The sequence below is a fragment of the Hyperolius riggenbachi genome, chromosome 7, assembly GCF_040937935.1.
Source record: "Hyperolius riggenbachi isolate aHypRig1 chromosome 7, aHypRig1.pri, whole genome shotgun sequence".
NCBI classification, from domain to species: Eukaryota; Metazoa; Chordata; class Amphibia; order Anura; family Hyperoliidae; genus Hyperolius; species Hyperolius riggenbachi.
The window spans coordinates 290,826,809-290,853,040 of record NC_090652.1 but is presented as its reverse complement, the minus strand read 5'-3'; the positions used below and the strand labels follow the sequence as shown (position 1 = coordinate 290,853,040).

General features: G+C 43.1%; 1 protein-coding gene across 1 annotated transcript in view; it reads right to left on the bottom strand.

The window, feature by feature from the left end:
• ZRANB3 (zinc finger RANBP2-type containing 3) overlaps window positions 1-26,232 on the bottom strand; it is a 413,220-nt gene that overhangs the window by 59,081 nt on the left and 327,907 nt on the right. Inside the window, exon 16 of the mRNA XM_068245929.1 lies at window positions 20,579-20,680. Coding sequence (XP_068102030.1) covers window positions 20,579-20,680 — 102 coding nt within the window. The remainder of the gene's footprint in view (window positions 1-20,578; window positions 20,681-26,232) is intronic.

Genomic DNA, 26,232 nt, shown 5'->3' with positions numbered 1-26,232 from the left:
TGGTCACAGTGGCTGCTAGGGTGCAGGGAGGGGGGCCAAAGGCTGTCTCCTGTCACTGTCCTCGGCCCCCCTCCTGTTCAGTCTCATGCCCCTCCTCTCCGCATTCCTGCTGCCTCCCGCATTCCCCCTCCTCCCTGCACTGCACATTGGGGAAGGATAAAGGCGGCGCACACAGACTCACCTAATAATGGTTCCAGGCGCTGCAGTTCCGTTCTATACTCTCTGCAGTACCGCCGGCAGTAGTGCAGAGAATAGATGGGAACGGTAGAGCTTGGATCCATTAGTAGGTGAGTCTGTGCCTGCTGCACTTATCCCACCCGCTGTGCTCAGAATAAGTGCGGGGAGCAGGGGGATGGGGATTAATCTTTAGCCGGGGACACAAGATGGCCACTGCCAGGACCACGATTATATATTAACATTAAAACCACTAAAATCTAAAACGTGGACAGTGCCATACATCTGTTATGTAAGTAGAGCTCGTATTTATCTACTTACATATGTGGGGTTTTTTTTTGGGGGGGGCGCATATTATGGCTAATAGTTCATCTTTAAGGCCTGTTTTTTTTCTGCAGGTTACCTTTAAGAGAGTCGGAAAGAGTCTTTCCATAAAAATGCATTTGAAATTCCAAAGAGCTATGCTCCGCTTTGGGAGATTGGCAGCAGAATAATGATCTATAATTACATCATCATTACTGAATTTGGAAACATTCACTTTAAGAATTAGTGAAAATGTCAGTTGTGAGTCGCCGCACTCACCAGATGCAGATTACCAGCGAGTGTCTCATTTGCGGGAAAAATCATTTGCAATTTCACACGAACGGGAGGGTGGAAAAAAAAAATCACATCTCATAATAAGTAGAGATTCGGCACAATATATTCTGACCAACTATCGGGATTCGCAGCGTGTTTGCGGCCATTTTAGAACACGCTAAAATGCGACTCTTAGCTTTGAATAAAATCACATCCTGTTAGGGAACAAAGAAATCATATGAAAAAGAGTTGAAGAATAATTAGAACTGGTTGCGTCTCTGTATAACAAAACAGTACGATGCAATAAGCCCCTTTCCCTATCGAAATAGATTAAAATCAATTCCAAAAATTCCAGAAAAAAAGGAACACTGCATAGTTATTTGTGCGCTAGGCACTGTACATACCCATGTCTATCTCATCATGTCACTTCGGGTATCCTTTAAATAGTCCAAGCATGATAACAGGATGCAGCTGTTCGTGTGAAACTGCAGAGAATGCTCCTCAATCACCCACAGGCCAGAACAGGAACAGCAAGTCCTTGAGCACAGTGAAAGGCTATCTGCTGGTGGATGGCAAAAGTTCAGGATAGTCCAACTCCCCACTACCACCACCAGCATGCAGAAAATGGCAGTACATTATTCCTAACAGTCAGGAATACCTGATTGGAAATGCTTGTTCAGGGGCTATGGCTAAAAGCATTAGATGCAAAGAATCAGCAGGGCTGCCAGGAAACTGGTACTGTTTAAAAGGAAACAAATATGGCAGCCTCCATATCCCTCTCCCTTCAAGTTCTCTTTAAAAATTTTATTATTTAGAGCTCAGGGAAATAAAGAGACCAGGAGTCACTAAATTAGTTTAAAGAGACACTGAAGCGTAAAAAAAATTGTGATAGCTCTGAGAAGACAGAGAGCTCTGTCTTCTGAAGCTCAACTGTCAGTCAATTGTATTTTCTTTTTCTCTGCAGAGAAGGGTTAAAAAGTTCACTGGCCTGCTCTGTAAAATCATTTACAATGCTTAGTAATGTGTAAACTGCAAATATTTGAGAATGATGCAATGTAATAAAAAAAACAAAACTATATAATTGAAAATAAAAATATTACAAATATTTTCTTTGCTACTAATGTTCAAGTAATTATCTATACTACACTACCAATTCATTATACCATAATTTTTTTTTTCGCTTCAGTGTCTCTAACTGAAAGCACAAAGTGTTAGGCCCGGTTCACACTGGCAATTAAGTGGCAAACGGATCCGTGAAAGCAGATCTAATTACTGGTCTATCAGATCCGTTTTCACCCCGCTGCCTCTGTTCCGTTTCCCCACATTCCCCAGATCTCCATCCCCAAAGTGGATTTTTTCGGAACATTTCTTACTGAAGCACATGGATGCAGCTAGCCATAAGTATACTTACATTTTCTGTACAGCAGGAGATATTGGCAGCACCTGAAGTACCTACCTGCATAGATGTGCAAAGCTCGAACTACGGTACCGGTTTTGAATGCAAGTTGTGTAATTTGCCCGTATTTCGATCTATGGACATCTGTGCAGGTAGTTAATTCAGGTGCACTGTTTGTCTGGAAGCGCTGCCAATACCTCCTGCTGTAACATTGGATCCAATTGCATCCGTTCCCTTCCAATCCACAAACGGACCGTCTTTTAATGCCAGTGTGAACCGGGCTAATACAAAAAATATGTACTCTTTAACAATCACATATAAAAAATAATATGCACTCTTAGGCCTTGTTCACATTGCGTTCCGATTGCGGTTGCGTTGGGAGTTTTTTTGACGAGTTTTTTTCTCCTTCCCGGCGATTTCTGTGAGTTGTGCGATTTCTGTGAGTTGTGTGATTTCTGTGAGTTGTGCGATTTCTGTGAGTTGTGCGATTTCTGTGTGTTGTGCGATTTCTGTGAGTTGTGCAATTTCTGTGAGTTGTGCGATTTCTGTGAGTTGTGCAATTTCTGTGAGTTGTGCAATTTCTGTGAGTTGTGCAATTTCTGTGAGTTGTGCAATTTCTGTGAGTTGGGCGGTTTTGGTAACAGTTTTTGTAAACGCTTTTGCAGAGCGATTCCGTTTTTTCACTTCCTGATGTTAGTCAGGAAGTGAACTCTTTGATCCGGAAAATAATAAATACAATGTATTTATTATTAAAAACGCGAACGCAATCGGTGCACAACTCGATTTTGTGAGCGTTTTGCGTTTTTTCCTATACCTTCCATTGCGGCAAATCGCCTCAAAAATGGCCCATGCAGCGCTTTGCTGAGCGGATCGGAAAAAAAACCGCTCAGATGTGAACTCTCTCATAGGGAATCATTGCACAAGTGCTTTCAGGGCGATTTGGAAAAATCGCCAATATTTAAAAAAATCCAAAAGCAACTCCGGTGTGAACGACCCCTTAACAATCACATATGTGTGATGGGTAATTGAAATGATGTTATTCAAAATGGGGTATTGGTCAAACACCCTCCTTTATATAAGGGTACATTCTAAAATAATGTTGAGAAACACCGGTGTAGTATGTTACATCAAATCGAAGAGTGAAAAGTGAAACGTTACTCTCAATGGTTGCCTGATAGAAAACTAGTCACAACGCGGTAGAGGAACACAAAACCTGCCCACATTCGGTTATGGATAGTCTCTCTACAAAGCAAGCGGGAAGGGGTTCCAGGGTGCCACGCCCAACCCATCCCCAAGCTGAGAAGCGCCAGCTAAGGTATAAAAAAAAAATTCTAAAACAGTTTAAGGCCTCGTTCCCATTGCATTCCGCTCACGTGTCCGCCCGTTCGCCCACGTTGGGCTTTTTTAGAGGCGTTTTTTTCCCCCTCTCCTGGCACTTGGGTGGGTGATGCGTTTTTGTTAAAAGCGTTTTTCCCGGGAGTTTTTTAATTCACTCCCTGACTCACGTCAGGAAGTGAACGCTTTGACCCGGAAAAGAATAAATACAACGAACTTATTCTTACAAACGCTCACGCAATCGCTGCACAAAGCGATTTTGTGAGCGTTTTTCTTATACCTTCCATTAAGGCAGAATCGCCTCAAAAATGGCCCCTGCACCGCTTATCTGAGCGGATCGGAAACGAATCGCTCAGATGTGAACTTTGTCATAGACAATCAATCGCCAGCGCTTAAAAAAAATCTCAAAAACGCCCCTAGTGTGAATGAACCCTCAAAAAGGACTTACGTTGCCTCTTTTTAAAAAGACAACACAATAAAAGGGCAAAACAATATTTATTGGCCCTTCCCCCCCTTCCCCCCCAGAACCTTTCACAGGATAAATCTGCTTCCTCGAGTAAAATACAGTGTCAGATGATGAGTTGTACAAGAGCAGAGTGCCTATCAACTAAAAAATGAAACACCAGAGCTTAAAGTGGATCAGAACTCAGAACGTCCTCTCCGCTCTAAAAGATACACAACAGAATGATAACCTTTACAAAAAAAAACTTTTTGTTACAGCGGATACAAATAAATCTTCACTGTTTCTACTTCCTGATTCATGGAAGCAGACATATTGTTAACCTCCTGTGCTTTCAAATGGGCTTATCTGCCATCTCTGCCGTGCCAGTCAGCCACAACAGTCCTAAACCCATTATGAGTTGTTTTTGCTTAAAATACCTCACTTACCGTTATTTTGTTGCCTGACTCTGCAAGCTGCTTTCTCACACTGGGCCATATGCAATTCACATATTCATCTTTGATTTATAATAACTTTTTTAGCACTTTGCAATGGAAAAAGTACCAAAAAGTAGGTGAAAAAAAGTACTATCAAAATTATTTTGAGTATTTGTTTACTTGCTGGAGGTTTAAAGGGCATTTTATTGGAGAATTTGAAAATTTCACTTAGGAAAAAACTCTGTTGAAAGAGTGCATTGCATATGAGCCACTGTGTGTCTGCTGAAATTTCAGTGACTTCCTATCAATATAAATTCCTAGCAGGTCGCTGTCATGGTGTGACATACTGGGCTTGTGCTGTTTATATTTATCAATAAACTGATTAGTTACACGACTTGCTGGACCTCCGATGCAGCAGCTAAGCACTGCAAAACGAGCATCAGAAACAACAGCAAGTAACTGAAATCACCCTGAGATTTATTCATCAATGTAATACATCCATCAGGGGGTTTCAATTTGCTTTTAATTGGTTGACTCCAAGGACAAATATATTTAAATACAATTAACGCAACTTGGAATTATCAGCATCTCATTGGCCACCCTAATTAGAAACCCAGATTAGGATCCAAAGGTTAGTAGGATCCAAAGTGCATAAATGCCAGCCTAAACAGGTGGCTTTTAACCTGTTGCCGACTGCTCCACGCCTATTGGTGTGAGCAGTGCGGCAGCTCCAGGACCGCTGCTCCAGGACCGCTCCACGCTGATTGGTGTGAGCGGCCTTCTATGGGGCTAGCAGGAGAGCGCGCATCTCCTGCTTGGAAGGCGGAGCTCTGATCCGCCTTCAGTCTCCCAGCGGCGATCGCCGCTCGGAGGCGGTTAGACGGTGTTTGTACAGCGCTACGTTCTGCAGCAGCGCTGTACTGGGGACAGCCTTGTGACACGGCTGTCCCCCTGGCAAGCAAAATAGTGATCGGCTGTCATAAGCTGAAGCCTATGACAGATGATCACGATGATTGGCTGGCGGGGGGAGGGATATAAAATAAATAAAAAAATAGTACATTTACAAAAACAAACAAACACCTGGGGGAGCAATCAAACCCCACCAACAGAGAGCTCTGTTGGTGGGGAGAAAAGGGGGGGGGGGGGACCACTCGTGTGCTGAGTTGTTCAGCCCTGCAGCAAGGCCTTAAAGCTGCAATGGCCATTTTAGTAATAAATGTCCTGGTCACTAGGGGGGTTAACACTGCGGTCCTTAAGTGGTTAAGTTTTGAATTAAACGTCACCAGGGTTGGAGCTGTCTTGATTGGGTGTGGCAAGGCGTTCAAAAGGGTCAGGGCAACATGACAGGAGGTTCTGGCTCCAAAGGTTTTTTCTTTGAACTCTGGGGATGGTCACGTTATCAGAGCCTGTTAATCTGAGGTTGTGGGAGGTGTAATGCAGTTGCAACAAATCCTTCAGGTATCCTTTGGTGTGGTGGACAGCTCTCTCACGTTATAGTGCTAGATTATGGTTAGATTTAATTCTTGCTAGAGTCCAGATTTAGATTCCAGAACTGGACACTATCTGCATGGAGTTTATATATCCTCTGGTTTGGGTGGGTTTTACCAGGCACTCCAGTTTGCTTCACATCCCCCCCCCCCAAAAAAAAAAAAAACCTTTCTTGAAGATTAATTGCTTACCCCCCCCCCCCCCCCCCCCAAAAAAAAAAAAAAATAAAAAAAAAATTATATATATATATATATATATATATATATATATATATATATATATATATATATACTGGTCCCCAAGACTAGTATGTATATTAGGCTGTGAGCTCCCCAGGACAGTTAGTGAGATTAATTATTTGGCGTACTCTGAAAAGCCATACTGAATATCTCAGCATTATATAAATACATTAAAATAACAATACTCATAATACATCATTGTGTCTAAACAAGGGTTGATAGATGCCATAATTATTTTTAACCTGCAAAGCTTGTTTTCCACTTTCAGGTTGTTTATCGTTTATTAAATCTCTCTGTGTCTGCTTGGAAATATTAAAACAGAAAGATAAAGCAATAATTAGTCCTTAATATCAGATAATGGAGGATCCGGGGAACGATTCAATGTTCGCAATTTAAAAAAAAGAACTTAACATTTTACGACAATTGTTTTCCTTCTAAAATTCAAGCCTTAAGCGGGGGAAAAAAAAGTGTTTAAGATTTTAACCCGCTCTTGGTATTCGCAGAACAGCCTCGAGTATCAAAAGTGCCGTCCCAATTCCAAGAGCTGATACTTTCCTGTATCAGTGCAGCCGTCAGAGGCAGAACGTTATCTCTGTAAGGGCTTGTTTACACTGCAGGAGTTTTCGGGGTATTTTTTACACGCGGGCGATTTTTAAAATCGCCCGCCAAACCCTTGTGCAATGAATGTCTATGAGAAGGTTCATATCAGCGCGGGCCGCTGCGTTCAGTAAAGCGGTGCGTGGACCATTTTTTTTTTTAACAAATCAATTTTTATTTTGATTTTGATAAACAACAACAAAGGGATATAGATACAGTAGAAGGAGTCCGGAGCTCCACACACAGGAGAGTACATCATATATACATTATCATTACCAAGGCATCATGATCACAGGTAAGACCAGAGTTACCAATACCATACACAGATCAGGAAATATTTCTTACAATCACATGCATAGTATTAATGATTTACAGATACGTCGGCAATCCATTTTTGAGGAATCAGGGTTGAGATTCTCCCTTACTGTGAGGCAATTCCGCCTCAATGGAAAGTATAGGGGAAACGCAAAACGCTTAAAAAAAAAAAATCGCTTTGTGTAGCGATTGCATTTTTAAAAAAATAAATACATTGTATTTATTCTTTTTGCCGGGTCAAAGAGTTCACTTCCTGACTTGCGTCAGGGAGTGAATTAAAAAACCGCTTGGAAAAAAGGCTTAGAAAATCGCTAAGCACAAAAACGTATCGCCCACCCAAGCGCCGGGAATCGGAAAAAAAAAAAAGACGCCTCAAAAACCACTCAACGCGGTCGGACACGGGAGCCGAACGCAATGTGAACGAGGCATAAAAGTTCCCAGATTAGATAATGTCAGATAGAGAACTTTTTTTTTTTAGGAGCAGAGAAAAGCTTCTGGCTGTAATGGCCACACATCCTCTCCAAACACTATGGGCAGGTTCACAAGGGCAATAAACGCAATGGTTTCATCACAAACGCGATGCTAAAAAGGGATCTACCGCTATTCCATTGAGTTGAATGGAAGCATTTTGTTTTTTTTTTCAAATCAGAGTAGATCCCCTAGTCTTGTCTTGGATGCTACACACGGACCATAAAATTATTGGCGTCTCGATACCTTAACCTCTTTATCGGTAATCCTGAGTCAGGCTCGGGCTGCAAATCCGCAGCGGTAACCCCGAGCTGGATCCATGGGAGGTGAGCAATGTGCAGGGCTGCCGCAGATCTATCTAACAGTATGATTTTTAGGGTCTAAAAGCGTGTGAAAATGTTATCTGGAAATAATCATAACGCCAGGGAGGTTAAAAGGAAGCACAGAGACTACAGGAGTCCAGATAGCGCAATAAGCAATAAAAATAAGGAATAGTAATAGGCTTGACAAATGGTTACTCACGAAGGCGGGTTGCATAAGTTGTAACTGACCACTTGTAGCAGGTGGAGATGTATAACCTGACTCCACTTGGGGTGTCCAACCTGGACTGAATGCTGTTGCTCTCTTGGTGAAAAACAGACACAGGTCTACACAATGGCGTAAACCATACAGGGCCAAGCGTACCGCTCAAACTCAAAATGATGGCGGGTATAAAAGCACAAAGGGGTTGGGGATAAGAGGCGCTCAAGGATGAATAAAATGTAGTTAAAATGACATAAAACAAAAAAAGTAAGAGGTGGCTTACCTCAATAACAATAGTCTCATAAGCAGTGATGGGCTCACAAGTCCCTAAGGACTTGAATTTGTGATTTAAATGAGGCTTAATTGCCTCAGCTGTGCGGCTGGGAGAGAGGGGGTTAGTTACCCATAAGTCCTTCAAACTTCCTGCGTTCTAAACGTCTTGCATGCGTCCTATGGGTTTGAAGGAGGAAGTGCACGGTAGTGAGTCTTGCAAGGCGTCTAATAGGACGCATGCAGGACGTTTGAAACGCAGGAAGTCCGACGGACTTATGGGCAACTAACACCCTCTCTCTCAGCCGCACAGCTGAGGCAATTAAGTCTCATTTAAATCACAAATTCGAGTCCTTAGGGACTCGTGAGCCCATCACTGCTCATAAGACAACCACCATTTATTTGCACAGGCAATGTGTTTTGTGCGTCTGAACGCACTTCCTCAGGCTTCCTGAGGCGCTCATTATTCTGGGTGCTTAAATCTTTGGCACTTTAATTGGCGTGAGGAAGTGGGCTCAGAGTCATGAAACGCATTGCCTGTGAAAATGAAACGTTATAGTCTTATGAGACTGTCATTATTGAGGTAAGCCACCTCTTCCTTTTTTGTTTTGTGTGTTTTTAACTAAGCTTTAACCGGGGCATCTCTTCATCCCCCTTAGTGCTACGCAGGGACAGCTGTAGAATGAGGGCTTGGAGAGAGGACAGGGAAGGCTCTCTGGCAGACGTCCTCAAATTACGGCCCTCGGGCCGTATGCGATTCCCCCGAGGCTTTTTCACTGGTTACCAAACACAAAATGTATAACTTATAGATGCAGCCCACTGCACATTCAAATATCGGCAGTCCACATATAGAATAGCAGTGCTGGCACCACCCATCCACATACTGTAGAAGCCAGCAAGTAGCCATTCACTGGCTTCCAATCCAATTCTGCATCAGGTGACATTGCTGGACGACAGGTTCTCACCTGGGTAGGCGTCATTGTCTGGTGCACAAAGCTGTTCTTCGGGTGCCGCGTGACTGAATGGCTGCTGCTAGGAGTTCTCCTCCAGGCATGATTGGGGGGAATCAATACCTAGATTCAATGTAATGTTTTTCAACATCAGTTTGTGCATGTATCGGCCCCCCAGCAGTCAGAGGTATGTTGACCCATCCCTTGACTGAAAAAGTTTGGGGGCCCCTGCTATATGGGATCCAAACCCTCCCCTCTTCTTAAGGCAGCCATACACTGGTCGATTGCCACCAGATCGACCAGCAGATAGATCCCTCTGTGATCGAATCTGATCAAAGAGGGATCTATTGGCTGCCTACACTGCAAACAGATTTTGAATCGATTTCACTATGAAACCGAGGGGCTCGCTACATGATAGCGGCTGCACAGCAGCATCCCCCCACCCACTCCGATCGCCTTCGGCGATCAGAGTAAGCAGGAAATCCCGTTCAGAACGGGATTTCCTGCTGGGCTTCCCCGGTCGCCATGGCGACGGGGCGGGATGACGTCACAGACGTCATGACGTCAGAGGGAGTCCCGATCCACCCCTCAGCGCTGCCTGGCACTGATTGGCCAGGCTGCGCAAGGGGTCGGGGGGGGGGGGGGGGGGCTGCGCGGCACGTCGGGTAGCGGCAGATCAGCGGCGATCGGAAGTTACACGCAGCTAGCAAAGTGCTAGCTGCGTGTATCAAAAAAAAAAAATTATGCAAATCGGCCCACCAGGGCCTGAAAAAACCTCCTGCGCTGATATACCCCGAACTCAGCTCGGGATTATCGCCCAGGAGGTTAAACAGTAGAGGGCGCTCTACTGTTTAAACTTCCTGTCGGGACAGGAAGTTAGTGAAGCCAGCCGGAGCCCAGCGCGGAGAAGGGACAGCGGAGAGAGCGGGGACACGCGCCGGTGGAACAGGTAATGTATTGCCGCTAGCATCGGTTGTCGGACATTCGAACGCCGATATCGACGCACTCCCGACCCGCTGGCGGTTGAGCAAAATCTTCCGCACGGACGGATCGACGGGAACGATCGATTTTGGACGGCGTTTGTGCAACGATTTCACAGCAGATTTGATCACAGTGATCGTTAAGTGTATGGGCCCCTTTGGGTGAGTATCTAAGTTTTTTTTTGTTTTTTTTTAAGACTTCTCTTGAGAGCCAAATTTCTTTTAGTTTTTCTCTAAACTAGCTACTGACATTAAATAAAATCAGATAACACAGTAATAATCTTATATCATGACCAAAAACGATATTTCACATCAAAAGAGAAATATGACAATACTCACATTTAATGTGAAGAATGACCTTGCATTTCCTTGGAATTTTGATAATGATTAGTCCCCAAAGTTAGTAATAAATTTGTCTTTTTTATACCTCCCTCCGCCAGCCAATCAGCACGATCGGCTGTCATAGGCTTCGGCCTATGACAGCGGATCGCTTCCCAGCTCTGACATGACTGTCCCCAGTACAGTGCTGACGTAGATTGCAGCGCTGTACCATGTATATAGACGGCTAACAGTCTCCTAGCGACGATCGCCATGCGATCCCCTGCAATTTCCGCCCCTAGGACTTCATGCCAATTGGCGTGGAGTGGTCCTGGGGCTGCCGCATTGCTCACGCCAATCGGCGTGGAGTGGACGTTAACAGGTTAATGCAATGAACAGAATTTTATTCCTGACTTCACAAGGAAGGGTGGGGAAGGGGGGGATGAAACTATTTCTGAACAGTGCTTTGCATGTAGTGTGTGAAAGTGTTAAAAAGCAAGGCTATGAATATTGATGAATTATCACAGTTGGTAATTCTGCAAATGAGACATGAGAGAGAAAAAAAAATCAGCTTCCTTGGCGTTCGCATCCACATAACATGTACCGGTAGGTGTTAGAATTTGCTAAAGGAGCAGAGCTTGGGTTTATTTTCAGCTGAAGCAGACGTTTGCACCACTTGTCTGAATCTGCTGCATATATAAAAAAAACACCTATCTATATATAGAATGATTAAAGGCACAGGCAATTTATTTTGTCCTCTGGGCTGGCAGCCGCAGCCTTAGAAAACTCTACCCTTTCATTTCTCTATATTGTTTCCTGTAGAGTCAATAAAAGTGACACTTAATTGTCCCCAGTAAAAAGAGGGATCAATAACAGCCATTGTTCGTGGGGCCGTCCGTGGCATTAAAGGGACAGCGTTGTCCAAATAAATGAAAAAATTATAATTTAAAACAAACCTAAAGAAGAGAAAAAACAAAAACTATACTGATATAATGAATTGTATGTGTAGTACGGATAATAAATAGAATGTTAGTAGCAAAGAAAATAATTATACATATATGGTATATATATGGTATATATATATATATATATATATATATATATATATGGTATATATATATATATATATATGGTATATATATATATATATATATATATATATATATATATATATATATATATATATATATATATATATGGTATATATATATATATATGGTATATATATATATATGGTATATATATATATATATGGTATATATATATATATATATGGTATATATATATATATATATGGTATATATATATATATATATGGTATATATATATATATATATATGGTATATATATATATATATGGTATATATATATATATATGGTATATATATATATATGGTATATATATATATATATGGTATATATATATATATGGTATATATATATATATATATATATATATATATATATATATATATATATATGGTATATATATATATATATATATATATATATATATATATATATATATGGTATGTATATATATATGGTATATATATATATAATATATATATATATATATATATATATATATATATATATATATATAATTTGTATCATTCCATCATATTTACAGTTTAGAAACAGTGTGTCTTTTAAGCAATAAAACAAACAGACATAATGATCTTTTGAACTTTCCTGAAGTAAAACCTTATCTGAAGCTGCCTCTCACTGTTTCATGGCTGTTGAGGTGCTTCAGAAAACAGGACTGTATTCCACCCAGTGGGTCGAAAAGCTCAGAGAAGCTCTTTAGCAGAGATTACTGCTGTTTTTTATTTTTTAACTCTTCCTGTACTTGAAAACAATTTGAGACTATTTTCTTTGCTACTAATGTTCTATTTCTCAGCTGTACTACACATACAATTTATTATCTCATAAGTTAATTTTGGCTTCAGTTTTGCTTTAAAGAGAACCTACATTTTTTTGGGTTGAATGAGCATTACCTCAGAGAATGAAAGAACAAAAGGAGACAAAAAGCGGTTTTAAGGGAGGGAGGGGAGATAGTTAGAGAAACAGACTTTTTTAAATTAAAAACACGAACAATAATATTTGTACACAAAAAAACCATGGGGGGAGCGATCAGACCCCACCAACAGAGAGCTCTGTTGGTTGCAGGAAAAGGGGGGAGGGGCGAATCACTAGTGTGTTGTGTTGTGCGGCCCTGCAGCTTAGCCTTAAAGCTGCAGTGGTCTATTTTACTAAAAATGGCCTGGTCACTAGGCGGGTTTAGCACTGCGGTCCACAAGAGGTTAAGAACAACTACATTGTATTCTCTTCTGGGTCAAATAGTTCACTTCTTGACTTGCGTCAGGAAGTAAAAAAAAAAACAAATCGCTCTGCAAAAGCGCTTTACAAAAAAATCGTAGCGCAAAAGTAGGGTGGGGGGGGGGGGGGGGAAATCACTCACAAAATCACGAAACGCTGGCGTTTGCGATTTTAGATCTTAACAAAGTCTCAAGGTTGCTGGGGAAGACTTCTGAGAGTCCCTTGGACTGCAAGAAGATCCAATCATTCAATCCTTAAAGAAATGAATTAATGTTGGACACACAACGGGGAGGCAGGATTCATTGGAGAAGACACTGATGCTGGGAATGATCAAGGGCAAAAGGGGGAGTGGATAGCAGAGAATGAGATGGCTAGATAGTATCATGGAAACAACAAACAAGAGCTTGGACAACAAGAGCTACGAACATCATCTAAAGGCGCGTACACACGCCTGATTCCTGCAAACGACGGGTCGTCAGACCTGTGAGCGGGGCGGCCGTTCTGCTGACAGTTTGCCAGTGTGTACAGTTTTTTTTCGGCAGGCTGATAAGGCTGGTTTTGACTGAGATCGATCAGTCAAAACCAGCCTTATCAGCCTGCCAACAGACTGTACACACTGGCAAACTGTCGGCAGAACTGACGACCCGTCGTTTGCAGGAATCAGGTGTGTGTACGCGCCTTTAGGGCCAGTCTAGGGAGAAGCTAATTAACTTATCTGTATGTTTTAAGAATGTGGGAAGAAACTGCAGCACCCAGAGGAAACCCACACAGGCATACAAACTTTGTGAAGATAGTGCCCTGGCCAAGACTCGAACCAGGGACCTAGCGCTGCAAGGCGAGAGTTCTGTCCACTACGCCACTGCTTCATGCAACATAAGCTGGAGGAATGTAGGCGCTGTAAATTTAGGGTTACAATATTAAATGAGCCAAAATAACAATATTTACCCAATTTTTACCATTTACCTGTCCTCTGGAGAGAGGAGGAAGCATAAGGAAAGATAATTGTAACTGGCTGAAAGTTTCTCAGTGGGGCGGATCAGTGAATAAGAGCGGGCCTGTGCCAGGGGACGCCTGTGCGCACAGCAGACTGTCACACAAAATAACTACAAATGTTTCAAGTGCCAAAAGTCTACTGTGTGTCCTTGATGTCACTCGCTCAGCATTCTCTGTAAAACGCTGCACAAAAATGTCTTGGCGGTATAGAAATCTGTAATAACAAAAATAATAAAACTGACAAGAGCCACTGCAGGAGTGTCAGTCTGTTATGCCCACATCATCAGTCGCTGCAAAAATGGAAAATTGGGTTTCTTATTTCTATGGCTGTGCAGCTGCACACAGTCCTAAGATCAATATAGGCAATGGCAAACATTGGCCAGAGGGGAGTAAAGCTCGCTGTCACTGGAGCGCTGCAAACGCTTTCTCTGGAGAGATAAACCATCCCTCACCAGTTGAGAAAGAAATGTGTTTTTTTCTGGATATATGGAGAACAGCCAGAAGGTGTAGTGCCAACTGTAAAGTTTGGTGGTGAAAGAATTATGGTGTTCAGGTGATTTTAATGGTTTGGGCATAGTCTGAGTTCAAATGAAGCAAAATCTGTATGATACAATGTACAATGGTATTGTAGAGAATTCTGTACATATAACCTTTAAAGGGACCCTTAGCAGGACTCAAAAACGTCACAATAATCTTGGGACTTCCTCCAGCCCCTTGTAGTACACGAGAGTCCCTCGGCCTCCTTTGGGTTCCTTCCATTCTTCAACCGGCGGCTTTGCACGCCCGTTGCAGTGAGTGTTCTGTGTGCACGCGTTTCTCCAAAGAATCACCTGCACGGGTTCACGAGTATGACCGGTACGCAGAACCGCCAGCGGAAGAACGAGGGAGCACAGAATATTCTGAGGGACTACAGACTACTCAGGGTCCCTTAAAAGCAATAGTTTGGTTATATTTTTTTATATTTGAATATTTTATAATTTAAAAAAAACAATATCCAAGTGCACTAAGCAAAACCAGAGACGAAGCATAGGTAAAAATGGAAAAAGATTTCATACATACCTCGGGCTTCCTCCAGCCCCATAAGCCTCGATCGCTCCCACGCCGCCATCCTCTGCTGCCTCTATCGCCGCTACTGGGTCCCGTCACTTCCGGCGGACGCGGCCAGTTGTACGCAGGGGCTCCCTCCGGCTTTGTACGCATGCGCCTGGGCAGTACGGAGGGAGCACGCTGCGCTTGCGTCGACTGGCCGAAAATACGGGACCCGGTACCGGTGGACAGAGGCAGCGGAGCACGACAGCGTGGAAGCTATCCAGGCTTATGGAGCTGGAGGAAGCCCCAGGTATGTATAAATCCATTTATTTTTCGTCTCTGGTTCTCTTTAAAGGACAACTGAAGCGAGAGGGATATGGAGGCTGCCATATTTATTTCTTTTTAAGCAATGCCAGTTGCCTGGCTATTCTGCCTGAACCTCACAGGAAGCGAGAAGAATAGTGCTAGTTATGTCTAGGAGAAAACATGCAGAAGCATGGGATCAGTTTGGTCAGGTGACAGATATGTATGTCTACGATTCTCTAGTCATGGTCATGTGCTAAAGCGGGATGTGATCACAGCAAATCAGAGCTTTGCAAATCTATCAGCTGATCAAACAAATCACATGCTTCTCCATGCGTTTTCCTAGACATGACCATCACTACAGAGGAATATGGGGGCTTCCATATGTTTTTCCTTTTAAACAATGCACATTGCCTGGCTGCCCTGCTGATCCTCTGCCTCTAATACTTTTAGCCATAGAACCTGAACAAGCATGCAGCAGATCAGGTGTTTCTGAGAAATATCTGACACAATTCGCCTCATGCTGGTTTCAGGTGTGTGATTCTGACACTACTGATGCCTAAAAGGACAGCCAGGCTTATTGTTTCTAACGAAACAAATATGGCAGCCTCCATTTCTCTTTTACATCAGGTGATGGGAAGCAGACCCCAGAATCATGTGCCAAAATCTAGTGGAAAGCCTGAAGAGAATTAGCGCAGTGTTCTCGTCAGAATTTTTTTCCAGCCGGGTGGCATGAAAAAGTAGCCGGGTGGGGCGAGATGAGAGAATGCAGGGCCGGCACTTCTGTGAGCAACTCTGCTTACAGCATAGGAGGTGGTGAGCCGATGACAGCCGGGTGGTCACCAAAACTAGCCGGGTGGAGCACCTGGCTAAAAGAGCCTGGGGAGAACACTGTAGCGGAGGCCGATGCCAGGGGTATAACTACAGGGGAGCAGCTCCTGCGACTGCAGGGGGGCCCCGTGGTGAGGAGGGCCCCAAGTACTAACCTTCCCTCCCTCCGACACTCCATATTAGGTGTTTTGTGGCTACACATATTACGGGTGTGAAGATCCTGATTTTTACTTACACCCCTGGCTGGAGACACCAGCTCTACATGACTGTCTGTGTATCTTCAATGATCACACGCATGTAGGTGAGGAGCTTCTGGGTCCGCACACTTTTGGCCACGCATACTGATGTCCATGGAAACAGGATATTGATTGCGGTACAAAAAAATCAATTGGTCCAGCTCATTAAAGAGTAACTGTCGGGCATAAAATCAAAAATCAATTCTTTATTTTTATCTGGTGAACAAATAATAAGGATGCTAACCAGGCAATCCAAAAGTTAAAATCACTATTACTCTTCTTGTTGGTAAATGATCATTCCCAGTTTACCTGACGCAGGGCCAGTGCAGTGATCCGCTAGCAGATCCGCAAACGCTAGCGGTTTTTGAAGCGGTTTTCCAGAGTAATTATAGGCTGTTTTTCTAAATGTGCCTAGCGGTTTTGGAGCATTTTGGTGTAGCATTTTTTATATTTTGTTACAGTAAAGCTGTAACTGAACAGCTACTGTAACAAAAATGCTTGGAAAACCGCTCTGATCTGGCGTTTTTCAGAGCAATGTTCCACTTTCCTATACTTTACATAGAGGCAGAACCGCCTCAGAAATCATATCACCTTATTTGGTGCACACAACATTTGGTACGCAAAAAGGAAGTTGCAGGGCATGCTGGGTTGTCCTTTTTTGCTTCTCTACTTCCCCTCAGACTCAACTAATGCAGCCCGATTGGCTGAAGCCTCTTTCCCTCATGTTTTCCCCTCCCACACCTCTGTTCCTCTCTGATTGGCCAATATTTCTCATGCTGAGACAACGCACTTTCTATAGTGAAGGGCGGGCAATGCATACACAATCAGGTAGAGGAGAGTAAGGGAGGAAATGACATCAGGATTGGCTTCAAAATTGCCAAACTTAAAACGGGAAATGCTAAGAAGGATTTTCTCTTTTTTTACTGTAAAAAAAAAAAAATCACTAAAATCAAAACGTAGACAGTACAATACATATGTTATGTAAGTAGAGCAAGTATTTATCTACTTATATATGTTGTTTTTTTCTGAGATATTATGGCTGACAGCTCCTCTTTAATGACCTTTCAGTTGCCTCTGTAGCAAGCCCTTTCCAGACTTTAATTAAAGCCAAATTCTGGGTAGAAAACTTTATGAAATATGTATTGCTGAAAGGTCTGTGTTCTTCATGGAGGGCCTTCCTTATATGGGAGGGTGCTGAGACCAGAGGCTCCACAGTCTTATGGTGTTATACACACAGGAAGACGGGTCTTCTCTGGAGATGGTCAATTACATGCTAATAATTCCCGTTTGCATGTAAATCTAATGTGAATTATATGCAGCTTCAAAATGGCAGAGGCACTCCCTGTCAATCTAGATAGGGGTCAATATCAAGCTACATATAACATACAGTATGTTAGGCCCGCTTCACATGGGCGACAGTGACAGCTCCTTTTGCCGATGTCAATGGCATTGAGCTAGTTGAACTCCACACCTGCTAAACCTGCCAGGGCGTAGAGTTCAACTACTCACTGTTGCACACTTACGCCAGTCTCGTCACTCCTGTCCCTTTGGCGCCACTGCAGCCCACTTGCTCAGCTTTCCTAGTGACAGCCGAGCTCCGTACGCTGGTCTCAACCAAGGAGCAAATTTCATTCACTTCTGACCCTGGGAGCCATCCACAGAGATCACAGAACGAACTCTGTAAAAAAAAAAAAAGTATCTGGTACTTAAGACAACTGAAATGAGAGAGATATGGAGGCCTCCATATTTATTTACTTGTAGGCCATACCAGTTGCCTGGCTGATCCTGCTGATCCTCTGCCTCTAATACTTTTAGCCATAGACCATGAACAAGCATGCAGCATATCAGGTGTTTCTGATATGTTTGTCAGATCTGGCAAGATTGACTACTTAACACTACTGCAGCCAAATTATCAGCCATTGTTTAAAAATAAATAAATATGGTAGCCTCCATATTCTTCTCACTACAGTTGTCCTTTAAGGAGCCAGAGACACTGAGTACGGAAGTGGTTAATGACCAACTACATATTTTTCTTCTTAGCTTTAGGAATCATACATTTCTTCGTCAGGTATGATACAGAAAGGACAGCTTTGAACTAGGTCTGTATATTGCCTGAAAAAGCAACTAAGGTTCAGAGTTTAGTAAACTTGACTAAAGAAAAAGTATCCACTAGATAAAGGTACTTATTGTAGTATCTGAAGCAATCGCCTGCAAACTGTAATGGAAAAAGAATTAAAGTGGGATAAAACGCTGACAAAAAATTCAATAAAAATATGTTTTCCTACTTTTTAATACCCATACAGTTACCAAATTTGCATTTGTGCACAAGTAATATTGTTGGTTCACAAATTAAAGGGTCAAGAAGCACAGTTTATCTGCTCTGAAATCTGCCTTTGTATTTCATTGCATACCTGCTGTATTTATTTATTGAAATCTATCTAGTGATCACTTCTCAGCTGCACACATATTAGAAGCAGAGAGCACTTAGCATTCAACAGCACTTGATTCATCGGGGAATGCTTGTTGCTGTATCCCAAGAGGTAATAACTTTATCTTTTCTTTACATTTTTAGGTCTGCTACAATTAGTAAACATTAGCCCTGTTCTGTTCCAATGTTTTTTTTGTTTCTGTTTTTTTTGTGGTACAAAAGCGGACTTGAACTCAGAACTTCTCTACTCTAAGAGATAAGCAACAGCATAATAACCTTTAAAGAAAAACTGTTACAGTTGATACAAGTCCTGCAATAAATCTGCAGTGTGTCCACTTACTGCTGTATTAGAAGCAGACATGGGGTTAACATCCTGTGTTTACAATTTACCTGCTCTGCTGAGGCTGAAGAGATTTCTGAGTTGATACAGCTGAGATCAAATTACAGTTGTGATTAGGCACAGATGAGGGGGAATTAGACAAGACAAGACAAATAACATTTATATTGCACTTTTCTCCTGGGGGACTCAAAGCGCCAGAGCTGCAGCCACTAGGACACGCTCTATAGACAGTAGCAGTGTTAGGGAGACTTGCCTAAGGTCTCCTAATGAATAGGTGCTGGCTTACTGAACAGGCAGAGCCGAGATTCAAACCCAGGTCTCCTGTGTCAGAGGCAGAGCCCTTCACCATTACACATTCCAGCCACAATTAGACAGGCAAAACCATCTAAATACATACAGGGTGCATTTCTCTATGTGTTCATTCTGTCCTGTGCAAGAGTTCAGGTCCACTGTTATGCTATAAATAATCAAGCAAAGAAGAAATGCTGAGTTTCATACCACTTTAATACCATCATATTACACAGAATAGTTTGTACCGCTGACTTATGTTATCAGGAATTTTGTGTGAAAGTAGAGTGTCCCTTTAAGGCAGGTCTAGCCTGGAACATAGACTTGTGTAAGCTGCAGCTGCACTTTAAAGGACCTCTGTCACAAAAATTTTAAAATTTTAAATACATGTAAACATATACAAATAAGAAGCATTTTTCTTCCAGAGTAAAATGAGCCATACATTACTTCTCTCCTATGTTTCTGTCACTTACAGTAAGTAGTAGAAATCTGACATTACAGACAGATTTTGGACTAGCCCATCTTCACATGGGGGGGTTCTCAGGGTTTTCTTTATTTTTAAAAGCACTTAGTGAATGGCAGTTGCTCCGTTTAACTGCCAAAAAAGTGTGCAGCGAGCAGGGAGGCTGGCCAGCCTCATTGTATGAATCCTTTTCAGGGAGTGTCTTTATAAAGAATAAAGGCCATGCTGAGAATCCCCTATGGAGAGATGGACTAGCCCAAAATCTTTCGGTAATGTCAAATTTCAAATACTTACTGTAAGTGACAGCAACATAGGAGAAAAGTAATTTATGGCTCATTTTACTCTGGGAGAAATGAACTTATTTGTATGTGTTTTAAATTTTAAGATTTTTCGCGACAGTTCCTCTTTAATCATACTTCTTTAGACACCGGCCCTCTTTTATCCGCCAAGCAGGCTGCCAGAACACAACACCCGCAGGTCCTATAAGGATCAGTCGGCACGTAGCTGATATTTATATTAATCCAAACACTTCTGTAGTGAAATACTGACTATCAAATCTTCCTTAAGCGCCTCCTTGGCACTCGGAAGATCTGCATAGTCCTGTGTGATATTTAAACAGCTCAGAGACGGAACACCGAAGCCCAAAGTTTAATAACGCTTCTTACGGAAAGCACAATCGCTCTCTAACTTTTTTTTTTATGCCTCTTTTTTCCGAGCGGTTTCCAGCAGTTTCGCAAATGGCGCCCGTCTCCTGGCAGGGCAATCGAGATTCCTTCTGCACGCTAAAAGACAGAACTCTAGGTGCGGCTAATTAACCCACTTTACGAATGACTTATCTTACCAAGGATCTGTTCGGCTTCTGCTGCATCGCTTCGGGTAAGTCATCCCAGTTTTCCAATTTAATATCCAAAGGAATGAAATTACAGTTCAGAGCTTCTCCGTCCTAATGAGATAAACACAGGTTTACCGGTTTAATAAAACAGCGTCGGGAAGTGATCTCCTGATAATTAAGATGTGTGTCGGTCCTCCGCGTGGCGCTGCGGCGGGCGGCAACGTGACTAAAATCGCATCCCGCAAATATTACCTTATACTTCCACAATTAGCATTTGATTAGGGGGCATAAGCAATCATCTAAAAAAAAAAAAAGAAAAATAATCGCTGAATGAAGGAGTCTGATCTAATTAATGATCAGGACGTCGTTAAACACGAACATTTCATACAGACCGAAACGCACACCAAGCGCAATTACAGATGAGCCTGAATTGCAACTTCCTATGTAAATTTCCACTGATCTGAGGCTGAGCCCATCTAGGCCAGCAGCTGCAGGTTAATTGGCTGGCGAACTGAAGCCAGAGGAAATGTACATATCTCTATTTAAAATGCAAATATAGAGATCATTGAGTGCTATGTCCATTTTAATGCCTGATACACACTATGCAATTTTCCATCAGATTGAATAGATCATTTCAGACAGGTCCAATCTGATTTCAGATCGTTTTTTTCTGATCAATTTTTGGATTACTTCTATTCAAAATCTATTAGAAAAACAATTGACTATCAAATCAACCTGTCGGAAATGATCTGTTTGACAGGAAGTTGCATGGTGGGTACCAGGCATTAGGCTACTTTCGCACATACCGCTTCGCACAGTGGCGCGGAATGCTCTCCCGCCGCAGTGGCTATTAGTCTCAGTGAGACTGGCCACACTACCCGCAGTGTGTACTATAACATACATTTCTCCTAGGTTGCTGTCACTTACATTAAGCCGTAAACATCTGAAAGATCTAGTCGGCTGAGAAGGTCCAGAGGTATTACCCCTGGCTGTGAAGCATGAGGTCATGAGTTTGACTTCTGGGTCAAAGGGGAAAAAAAGGATCAGAAAGATCTGGATTAATCCATCTCCTCATGGGGGATTCTCAGTGCTTCCTTCACTCTTAACAAAAGTACTCCCTGGAAAGGATCTATACAAAAATGTCGGCAAGCTTTTATTAATCCTATGCCAGTTGGACTGAGCAACTGCTGTCTAGGATGTGTTTTTGAAAATAAAGAAAACCAAGAGAATTCTTTATGTGGAGATGGACTAGTCCAAAACCATCAGATTTTTTCTTCTACTGTAAGTGACAGCGAGATAGGATAAAATAAATTTATAGTGCATTTTACTCTGGAACAAATGTATATTTTATACATTTGCATACACTACATGTATTTTACATTTTGGAATTTTCCGCGATAGATGTCCTTTAAAGGATAGGTGTGAGGAAAAATAAAAAACAGGATCTACTTACCCGGGGGTTTCCGCCAGCCCCTGGCAGCCGATATGTCCCTCTGTTTCCAATGCCGACCTTGGCAAGTCGGCATCTAATGCAGTTACGCGCGGCCGTGCAGCTTGCGCTCACGTGGTTTGGCCCAGAACATCCCAGGCCACGTAAACGTGATTGCGAGCGGCCAGGCGCAGTAAAAGTCGACCTAGCGAGGTCGGCATCTGAAACAGAGGGGATCCCCGGACACAGAAGCTGCGGCAAGGGGCGCATCAGCTGCCAGCGGCTGGAGGAAGCCCCGGGTAAGTAGATCCTGTTTTTATTTTTCCTCGCACCTGTCCTTTAAGCATATCTCTATTTATAATGCAAATACAGAGGCCATGGAGTGCTGTGTCCACTCTCGGTTTTCCTTCTAATGGGAGAGACACAGAACCCGAGGTGGGTTCCAAGAATCCTATTAGCACACAGAGGCTGGGTCTGCATAGAATGCCCAGCCTCTGTTGCTATACTGTCTCCCCCAGCCCCCCCCCCCCATGCTCTGCTGTCCCCCATAAATCAAACGCCGTGCTAGCGACATCGCTAGCAGGCTGTTTACATCTGCCCTGTCACTCTCACCGCTCCCCCCGCCTCCTCTATGTTGCCACCGCTCCCTGCCTGCGTCCCTTCCCTCCCCTCTCCGCTGATTGGAGGGAAGGGACGCAGGTGGGGAGCAGAGATATAGAATAGGCGGGGGAACAGAGAGAGTGACAGTGCAGAGGTAAACAGCCTGCTATCGACGCTCTGGATGTCGCTAGCACGGCGTTTGATTTATGCAGGGGCAGGGGCGGCCTGGAGGTTCCCAGATCCACCTTCAGGTGAGTAGAGGCCTTAAGACTTCCGATGGCTTCTGGCAACCCTCTTCTTACCTGAGGTGAGATACATATATGGAGGCTGTCACATTTATTTCCTTTTAAACAATGCACTTTCCTACTGATCCACTTGCCTCTAGTACTTTTAACCATACTGAACAAGCATGCAGATCAGGTGTTTCCGACTGAAGCCTGACTAGAGTAGCTGCATGCTTGTTTTAGGTGTGTGATCCTAGACACTACTGACCAGAAAGATCAGCAGGGCAGCCAGGCAACTGGAATTGTATAAAAGGAAATAAATATGGCAGCCTCCATAGGTTTTTTTCACCTCTGTCTTCTTTTAATGGGTCGTCTCACTTCAGGTAACCTTTAAAGAAGATCTGAAGTGGGGAGAAGTTAGATACTTAACTCAGTGAACAGAATCATCTGGATGGTTCAGAGGCTTTCAGGATCCCCGTAGAGTCCACCATCTCTGTGCATGCCTAGTAGAATGAAGCTGCTCCTTCACAGCTTTTTTTCTCGTATGCATACGCACTTTGTTCTACTGGACACTCGCAGACCTTACTTGCACACGCCCAGTCTGGATGCCTTCATCCCCGCTTGTGGCCAGTGAAAAACTATTTGACAATTTTTTCCTGAATAGGTTTAATAATCCTATAATAATCCTAACATTTGTATAGTGCTTTTCTCCTGTTGGACTCAAAGCGCTCAAGAGCTGCAGCCACTAAGAGCGTGCTTAAAGGACTACTGTAGGGGGGGAAGGGGAAAAAAAGAGTTGAACTTACCTGGGGCTTCTAACGGTCCCACGTAGACGTTCTATGCCTAAAACAAGATTTTTCTATTGAAATCTTTATGGTATGCTTGACTAGGCCAGGGGCGTGGTTAGGGGTGTGGCTTAAAGCAGACACAAACCACACATTTTTTTTAATTCAAAATATTAAGTTGCACCACTCTGACACATACAAAGATAAATAAACACTCCTTCAAGCTTATGCACATTTCAGTGCATGCTTTTCACCCTTCTCTTTTCATAACTAGGGTTATACAGGTGGCAGCCATTACTTCTGAGCTTAGTAGGAGGTTTTAGATCATGGGTGTGTTTGTCATCAGCTACCTTCCCACACAGGGGCGTCGTCTATGTGAAATCTCACACAAGCTGAGATCACCTCCCCTGTGACATCATCAGTAGCAGCCTGTGTTTTGTTTTTTTATCTCCTCCACCAGTCTGCCGGATTCTGTCCCGGCAATATGAAAGGAAGGGAGGGGTTCCTCCAATAAATGTAAAATATTTTATATTTGTCATCATACAGCTGAAAAAAAGGCTGCTATTTATTATTATAATTTAGAAAATCGATTTTATTTCTGAAATCTTGTATTTTTAATTTGGGTCCACTTCTTGTTTCTGATCTGAAAAAGTTGGGAGATATACATAAACCATACTAGCTTGTAATTCAGCATGCGGGATAAGGGGCCAAAAGGATGTGGGGTGGAGTGGGGAGGACAGCAAGCCAGGAAATCAAGAATATCATCCCTGAAGGTGACTTTTTTTAACCACTTTAGGACTGCATCATGCCGTTTGGCGTGAGCGCGGTGGCTCCCCCAGGACCACCTAACGCCGATCGGCATAAAGTCCTGGGGGAGAGCAGAGGATCATGCGCGCCGATGCATCCTCGCTTGGATGACGGAGCTCCGCCTTCAGTCTCCCAGCGGTGATCACCGTCTTTTATGGCTGTACAGCGCTGCGATCTACGGCAGCGCTGTACTGGGGACAGCCAAGTAAAACGGCTGTCCCCCTGGCAGGCTCTAGAGTGATCCGCTGTCTGAAGGCTATGACAGTCCATCACAGTGATTGGCTGGCGGGGGGAGGGAGGAAACTAGGGGTAAAAAACAAAAACAAAAAACACATTACAAAAATAATACGATAAATACTTACAATAACATAAACAAACATCCTGGGAGCGATCTTTGCCCACCAACAGAGACCTCTGTTGGTGGGCAGAACGAGGGGAGGGGAAATCACTTGTGTGCTGACATGTACGGCCCTGCAGCGAGCCCTTAAAGCTGCAGTGGCCTAATTAGTAAAAAAAAATGGCCAGGTCTGTAGGGGGGTTTAACAATGCGATCCTCAAGTGGTTAAAAAAAAAATGTATTCAGATTTTTTTTCTTAAATTCTATTTCTTTTAGCAAAGAGATAAAAACAGGGAACACCAAGAGCCCCAATAGTGTAATTCGTACTGGACAAGGTGGCAATAAGTTTGTATTGCTAAATACTCACAAGTCAGGGTCACCAGCAGGCAACCACTGTAAAGGCAGGTGGGGAGATTGTCCTGACCCCACTCAGGATTAAGAAGTCGCTCTCTGTAGACAGGAAGAAAGGGTAGCAACCCTCCACCAAGGGTGGACTCAAAATTGTATACAATGAACAGAGGCGCCAAAAGTATAAGATTAGATTAAATGAGCTTAAAAACCAACTTAAATGGCAAAATTGAAGGAGGAAGTGGTGGTCTTACCTCCCTCAAGCAGACACGACAACGACTGCGATTCAGACAGTCAAACACATTTATTAGGAACTCCAAAAAGAAATGCAACGCGTTTCGCAGGTTCAACCCCGCTTCATCAGGCAATATAGGGAGGAGTATCAAACAATCTGCACAAGGATTCAAATTAAGCGCCTCTGTGAGGCGCTTAATTTGAATCCTTGTGCAGATTGTTTGATACTCCTCCCTATATTGCCTGATGAAGCGGGGTTGAACCTGCGAAACGCGTTGCATTTCTTTTTGGAGTTCCTAATAAATGTGTTTGACTGTCTGAATCGCAGTCGTTGTTGTGTCTGCTTGAGGGAGGTAAGACCACCACTTCCTCCTTCAATTTTGCCATTTAAGTTGGTTTTTAAGCTCATTTAATCTAATCTTATACTTTTGGCGCCTCTGTTCATTGTATACAATTTCTTTTAGCGCACGATAAATTGAAAGCGAGGTTTTGAATGGTCCTCGGCACAATAGAGATGAATTCGCTTCTGCCACAGTTATAAAATATGGCTGTATGTGTGAACATTACAGAGATTTACTGACGAGCGCTACCCTTTAATGAAAGGCAGTCCGGGGTTGACATGAGGTTACACGGAGCGAGCGGAATTCAGAGCCCCAGATGTGTTCAGCGGGTCTGGGCGGAATTGTGAACTCGCAATCAAAGTGTTGCGGGGAGACGGCTGAGCGCTCCACGTTAATCTCCTCTCTGGCAGGGAAGACAATATGGCTTTTTAATTCAATAAACTGCAATCCCAGCTGGCAGTGGAGCTGCTCAAATATCAGTGAGACAATAAGCAGCTCTCTCCTCCGGACGTCTTATTTTATTTCCTTCTGATCTGCGGGCCCCTTCCGTGTGTACAT